At 41.7% G+C, this 7,448-nt stretch overlaps 1 protein-coding gene across 1 annotated transcript; it reads right to left on the bottom strand.

Annotated features, from left to right (window-relative positions):
- Positions 1–1,267: 1,267 nt before the first annotated feature.
- LOC134018446 (L-rhamnose-binding lectin CSL3-like) lies at positions 1,268–3,822 on the bottom strand. Its single transcript, XM_062458380.1, has 9 exons — positions 3,686–3,822; positions 2,491–2,520; positions 2,367–2,411; positions 2,120–2,255; positions 1,935–2,044; positions 1,817–1,861; positions 1,576–1,711; positions 1,380–1,497; positions 1,268–1,294 (listed from the first exon to the last, which is right to left on the bottom strand). The coding sequence occupies exons 1-8, from the start codon at positions 3,732–3,734 to the stop codon at positions 1,392–1,394; spliced, it is 657 nt and encodes a 218-aa protein (XP_062314364.1). The 5' UTR covers positions 3,735–3,822; the 3' UTR covers positions 1,268–1,294; positions 1,380–1,391.
- Positions 3,823–7,448: the final 3,626 nt, after the last annotated feature.

The following is a 7,448-nucleotide window of genomic DNA, read 5'->3' as shown; positions in this document are numbered from 1 at the left end:
GACCAGAGGTCAAGATAGAGATCAGAAGAGAAACTCATCTATGACTAAGCAAATGAGTACAGTAGAAGATAGTTTGAATGAGAATATCTGTTGACATGTTTCCTTGTCCTTTTGTAGACCTAAAACATCCAGTATATTTACAGCTCTCAAAATAGGCTTTGAAATAATTGTATACTGTATTATTAGGTAGTAGTGCAAAGTAGCTATGCATGTTATATACTGCAGTACGACTTTTAAGTGATGTGTCCACCGTCCCCAACTACTGTAATTGATTACATGTAGCCTGTAGTGATGTGGCCTTCGTGAATGATTAGTTAATTTTAACAAATCTTTAGTATGACTCAGGAGTAACGAGTAGTCTCAGAGCGATATGTTCATTTTCTCGTGGCCGCGCATCGGGACAGTTCCTCAGTAGAGGAAATGATTCGTTCATCTACCGACTGTCTTCGGATACTTTTTCACGACCTGCATAGGCTCAGAAGAGGAAACGAAGGATTGGTTTACCTCATTTGACAGCTAGGTTTAGTATGACGTTAATGATATTCGTTCACAAGTAATAATTACAGGTTGTTATTTTAACTTGTGTAATTTCAGTTCATTGCAGTGTAATTGTTTACCGTGATAATTAAAAATGCTAGTGTGATGACAAATGACAATTTCAAATCATACAAACTGTCATTATGCTTTTTAATGTGGGAATTTCTATTTTAAAATAGGCCATCTGCCACACAAATGTGTAATCTTGGCTTGTTAAGATGCACCAAGATATGATAAATGTTTGCAGTGGAAGTATTCAGGCCAAGGATTTGGCTATCAAATATTAGTGTGCGTTTGTGAGAGAGAACGCGCATGTCTGTGTGCGTGCACGTGTCTTACATGCCAGGTATCTGGCAGTTCAGAAATAATTTGTGTGGACAGCAAAGATATTAAGGCAGGAACCATGGGAATAATTGTTTTGTATGTTCCGGCTGGAAAGGATTGAATAATAACTACATTTCATAACACTAAGAACAGGATGTGGTGATGCCTGGGAAAAGTATTTGAAACCAGGTAGGTTTTGTTTTAACTCAGAGCTTTGCTCTGGACTTTGTCTCAGTGGGTTTAGTAAATCAAGTGCTTCCTACATCAATGATCCATATTGTCCCTGATGCGTTTCTGACTGACCTGGAAACAACCACAACACACTGATACATGTAAATGGTGGAAAATGGTGGAATTTATTCAATATTGAACCAGTCTTTGGCATTGGAACAGGTTCACATCCAGGTCCACTCCTTCGACCCAACAATACTCACTGAAACAGAAAGTGCCAGTCAACAAATATTATATTATAAAAGACACACACGTCACTCATACAGAGTGATGTAAAGATCACTTACCGCAGGTGTAGGTCATGTGCAGGTATAGGTCACATACAGGTATTTGTAGGTTCCATAACAGGGATCAGAGAACACAGAGTTGGAGGCAGACAGAGAACAGCTTGTATGTCCATTGCACCTGGGAAGGAGCAAAATAAGTGTGTGAGTGTGTGTGTGAGAGAGAACACGCATGTCTGTGTGCGTGCACGTGTCTTACATGCCAGCCACCGACAGCAAGGTTGTGGGGTTGAGGCAGTTGGTGTTGCTAATCTGGCTTGGTGGACGACCAGTGACGCAGGTCACCCTGTCTGTGCGTCCATAGTTAGCACTGACAACGTTGATATGAGAACTCCCTGGAAACAGGAAGTTATTACCTCTGCTTTCTTACCATCAAAGTGTATGCCGTGTGGAACTATTAACAGCATAGTAGGGCAACAGCATTCAGTGTTACAACATACCACAGTTTAGGGTAGCCTGCTGACCTTCACAGATCACTGTCGTCTCTGAAACAGTAATAGTACAAATATGTCAGTGTCAACGCTATACACACACACAATCAAACACACAAATACCAACTTGGGGGAATGCAGTTGTAGATCACATGCAGGTATTTGTAGGTTCCATAACAGGGATCAGAGAACACAGAGTTGGAGGCATCCAGAGAACAGCTTGTATGCCCATTGCACCTGGGAAGGTGGAAGGAGCAAAATGAGTGTGAGAAAAAGCAAACACGCATGTCTGTGTGCGTGCACGTGTCTTACATGCTAGTCACCAACGGGAAGGTTGTGGGGTTGAGGCAGTTGGTGTTGCGAATCTGATGTCGTGGACGACCAGAGATGCAGGTCACACGGTCGGTGCGTCCATAGTTAGCACTGACCACGTTGATCACAGAACTCCCTGGAAACAGGAAAAAGTTAAGCCCCATTCTCTTACCATTAATGTAACTTCAATGCTGTGGGAAACAGTATAGCAAGGCAACTGTACAACTGTAACAGTGTAGCAACGTACCACAGTTCAGGGTGGCCTGCTGACCTTCACAGATGTCTGTAGTCACTGAAACAGTACAAATTATAATTGTCAATCGTTTACAAAAAGCAGATCCTCCCTTGGACAATCAGGCTCTGAGTTTTACCTGCTCCTGTAGACATACAACATGCCAGCACTGAAAAAGACAGAAAGATCACAATCACAATCTGGCAGTTGGTCAAATATGGACCGTAAACATTCCTAGAGCATCATATACAGTTGTACCCAGAGCATCATATACAGTTGGACCCAGAGCATCATATACAGTTGGACCCAGAGCATCATATACAGTTGGACCCAGAGCATCATATACAGTTGGACCCAGAGCATCATATACAGTTGGACCCAGAGCATCATATACAGTTGGACCCAGAGCATCATATACAGTTGGACCCAGAGCATCATATACAGTTGGACCCAGAGCATCATATACAGTTGGACCCAGAGCATCATATACAGTTGGACCCAGAGCATCATATACAGTTGGACCCAGAGCATCATATACAGTTGGACCCAGAGCATCATATACAGTTGGACCCAGATGCATTTGCAACATCTACAACGCCTTCTGGATATTTGTGGAAAGACAAGAAACTCACCCCCACCCCTTTACATTTCATAAACGGAAACCAACAATTCATTGAAGTAATGCAAGGCTGAGTGTCACCCTGCCCCCACCTCTCAGGCTAAAATCTGGAGTTGCTGGATGGAGTCTACTTGATGGTCTCACCTCATTTTGTAACTTACTGTTGCATGTTGTTAAGGGTCAAGATGTGGTCTGGTTGTTCTAATTATTATAGTTTGGTATAAAAGGGAATTATGAAGCATTGTTCTGTGGATTCTTAATCTCCTAAGCACTTTCAGCTCTGGCTTGTCCTACTCCTTCCTCACCTCTTGTTCTCTGATTAACAATAATCATAGTGGAGTAGGTAAAAACCTTCATTTTGTAACATGTTTGCTTTGTAATCAATTCCATTATCCATTTCACCTTACTTTGACCATTCTGGCTCCAATTTAACCCATAGTCAAATAACTAAAAATACACACCTTTCACTAAAGTAACCCAGAACAAATGACTTCGGAAATAGTTTCACGATGTCTCTGGAACTGTGATCATTCCATAACATTCAAGTTTACATTTTTAAAAGGAGGGAGCGATAGGAGTTACCTTACAGTGAATCCAGTCACAAACCATAATCTAATTCTACAACTTCAAACCCAGACAAACTTGAATGATAATGTAAATATAAAAGTAGTCCTCCTGCTCACCAAGGAGCAGCCCAGAGAGACCAGGTACTTACAGATCAAAGCACCCAGCGTAAGACGAGGACTCATGGTCTTTCTAGACATTATACAAAAACAACCTCACCTCAGACAACTTGTATTAATAGAGGCAAAAATTCAGACTCGTGGACAAACAGCAGCTGCGTGTGTTGGATATGTAGACGTGTAACTAGTCAATTGTATTTATAGAGGGGCAGGTGGTGATTGATTGAGTTCAACCCTAATCCAAAACACCAGATTCTAATAATTACCTTGCTGACAAGCTGAATCATATTTGTTCCAATTGTGGTTCCAAATCTGCAGGAAGAGGGTTGACCAGCCCAACAGTTGAATGAAGCAGGATAATTAAGGATGTGGTGATGCTTGGGACAAGTATTTGAAATGTTGTGTTTATGTTAACTCAGAGCTTTGCTCTGGACTTGTTTGGTCTCAGTGGGTTTAGTAAATCAAGTGCTTCCTGTATCACTGATCATCCTGACTCTGGTGTGTTTGACTGACTAACCAGGAACTAACCAGGAATACATGGAGGAATGTATTCAATGTTTTGTTGTTTGAATGATTGATTGTGTGACTGTCACACTTCCAGCCCGGCTCCAAAGGTCCAGGTCACCAGAGGAGTTACCCCTCACACACCTGCACTACATTCCCCTAATGAGCTGTTTCACTCCCTCATCTGTTGTAGCCAGACCCCCACCCCTCGCTCCTCGGCTTGAGGCAACGGCCCCGGTGGATGTTGATGGTATTGTATTTCCGATTATGTACCTGACTCGTCTGGTCGATTTTATTCTTTATTACAGTTTTTCACGATTGCTAAAACACATTTCTTGAAACGGTCCACCATTTTCTCAAAACTGTAAACACAAAACCAAATATAGCTGCAAGCAGCGATGCGGGTTCCTCCGCAAAATGGCAAAATATTATAAAAATGTACATTGTAGAAGAGGGAGAGTTGGACAACAAGAGAGCAAAGGTACTTCATGTAGTTGGCCAACAACAAAAGGCTGAATGGGGATTTGAACTCATAAGGCATAAGCAGTAGCGGAGATAGCGTGGGTGCATGGGTGCGGCCGCCCCAGGGCCCCGTGCCAGTCAGGGGGCCTCCAAACGCCGCCGATCTTGCGTCACCTTACGAGAAAGGGGCCCTCCCTTAGTGACACAATGCAGATAATTAGCTGAAAGAAGCTAACTGCGGCTTCTGATCTCGTGCTACCACATTCCGTTAATCCAGCTATTTTTATCAAACGTAAGTTACGTAACAGTCACTTAACTCATGGCTATGGTAAACCAGCACAACAATAACAATTGCCAGGCAACAAAACGCTACATTCCGTGCCGAACGAAGTCTCAGCCGTCTATGTCTCATTAAGACATAGCCTACTTGCGTTCGTGCATGGATGAGGCCAGACTGTCAAATCTCACCTTTCTGTGTGTGGAGCGGGACATACATATTGACAAGGACAAAGTGGTTGGCAAATTTTCCACCGTGAAGGAGGAGGATGAAGATTTAATAAGGGATATGTGTATAGTTTTGTTAGATTCATTTGTTCTGGAGGATCGTTAAGCAGACAACAAAATTGTAAGAAATACTGTGGCACTGATTGAGCGAACTTAGCCTGTTCAGCACCATCGCTGTCGATCAGCTGTTGCTGTCCGTGGTGTTGAAAATATTTTATTTGACTGGCAAACTGTTTTCTTTGTTCGTCAATACAAACTTGTCAACAAATGTGGCTTTTCTTTGTGTCTTATTTGACATATAGGCTTACTTGGCTGAACATGTGACACATTATAACATATGCATTCATCAGATATTTTACCGTTTTTTTTACGTTTTTAATTTTAAAATGACTTGGTAGCAGAGGGCCCCATGATGAAGCTCCGCCCCCACTGCACTGAGTCTTGCTCCGCCCCTGGGCATAAGGTTACAAGTCAGTCTCTTTATCCTCTCTGCTACACACCAACTGTTGAGATTTTATGAATAGCTTTGGTCAGCTTTGGGACAAAGGTGAAGAAACGGTTGACATTTTAAGGTAAAATTGCATGAAATTGCGCATTGTACATCAGAATGATGTCACCTTGAAGCCAATAAGGTTTGAAAAACCATCAGTCAAAATTATATTTTATTTATTGACACAAAGATATTGAGGCAATGTGGACATTTACATAAATACACCCCTTTCAGACATTTTGTATTGCATTTCTCATTCCATTTCACCCTATATAAAGACACATCTGCCCGCACACTATCCCCATCCATGCTGTTTCTCTCTCTCCCAGCGCAGGTCACGCCAAAGCAGAAATGCTGCAGCAGCCGCATGAGGTTTAGGTGTAGTCCAATCGTTGCCTCCCACAATCCAAACACATTAACCGCAACAATGTCTTCACATTTTCTCACAGATGGCTTGATATATTGACTCTTTTCTTGAGTAGATCTCTTTCCAGAATCTCAGTCAAACCAGAATAACTTCATAAACAACTGGCTAGGGTACGGCCCACGTCCAGCCCCTTGCGAGTGAAACCTTTGATAGTAGACTCTCTGTTCGGATTAAACTACACGCACACTCAGGGTGACCAACAAGATTATATTAACTAACAAACAATAACATTACAAACATCTAACTGAACGAACACAACAACTGAAATCCCTCGCATGGCCGTTGTAACCGAACTATTTTCCTCAAGTCTTTGCGTTTTTTGACATGCCACACTGCATGCTGGGTACTCAAGAGCACTGATTATCTAGCTGTGCACCGACTGCGTGGTATGACGAGATGCTAGTGACGTGCTAAGGTTTCTGAGTCTCCTGCATTAACAAGTTCTGATTCGATTGGCAAGCTATTTTTACTAATGTTTTAGTAAATCATTTAGTAAATGTTTTAGTTCATCTTGAACTAAGTCTTGTTTTTATGATCAAAAACACGTGGTCATGGGTTTAGAAATGATTATCAGACTAGCCTTTTTATTTCATGTGTAGCCTCGCCAAGTTCAACCCACACAGGACATGTTATATAGGATCCTTATTCTGAAGCTGCTTCTGGCAATTAAACAAAGTACAATGACTTATAATGGCTCTGCTCTCTAAACTATCCTTCCCAACCATTCTGTAAATACAGAGAAAGCTACCTCAATTGCAAAATGTTATGGTTCACCATAACCATGAAAGTTAGTGAAATGAGTGAAAAACAGAGAGCCAAATGCACAGCACTAACTTTCTAGACCTGCATCAAAACAAACATGTGTCATTAGATGCAGTATAATATAATACATTTCAGACTAAAACCAAACAACCTCTCTCACATTACGCTGCAGTACCGTCTAATGTGTCATTCGTCTCACTTTGCACTAAGATGAAGGTTACCTAGCTCAAAGAAATAGCACCATCCAGTGGTATGTATAGAACGGTACTATCTGGAACAGAGAGAAGATGCCACAAGACTATGTATTTTGTATTCTCTACAGCTGTACAGTGATACTAACTCTATATTTCGGTATGTGTGTACAGTGTGTGTGTTCACATAGGCCCTTTCTGAAAAGAGACAACGGTCTCAAATATGGAATTACTCAAAGAAAACCTCGGGCCTTGATGTAGTTGGGTCATGTGAATGAAAAGGGCATCCTTGTTTGGCAGTCAGGTTTCCATCTTGTCATCATCATGGGATAGTAAGTCATGAAGAAATATTTTCCATCAGATTATGGTTGACAAAATGAACTACATTTAGTCATTTAGCAGACACTCTTATCCAGAGCAACTTACAGTAAGTACGGGGACATTCCCCCGAGGCA

This window comes from Osmerus eperlanus, chromosome 4 (genome assembly GCF_963692335.1).
Source record: "Osmerus eperlanus chromosome 4, fOsmEpe2.1, whole genome shotgun sequence".
Classification (NCBI taxonomy): domain Eukaryota; kingdom Metazoa; phylum Chordata; class Actinopteri; order Osmeriformes; family Osmeridae; genus Osmerus; species Osmerus eperlanus.
The sequence above is the reverse complement of the archived record's forward strand: the minus strand, read 5'-3'. Positions and strand labels throughout refer to the sequence as shown.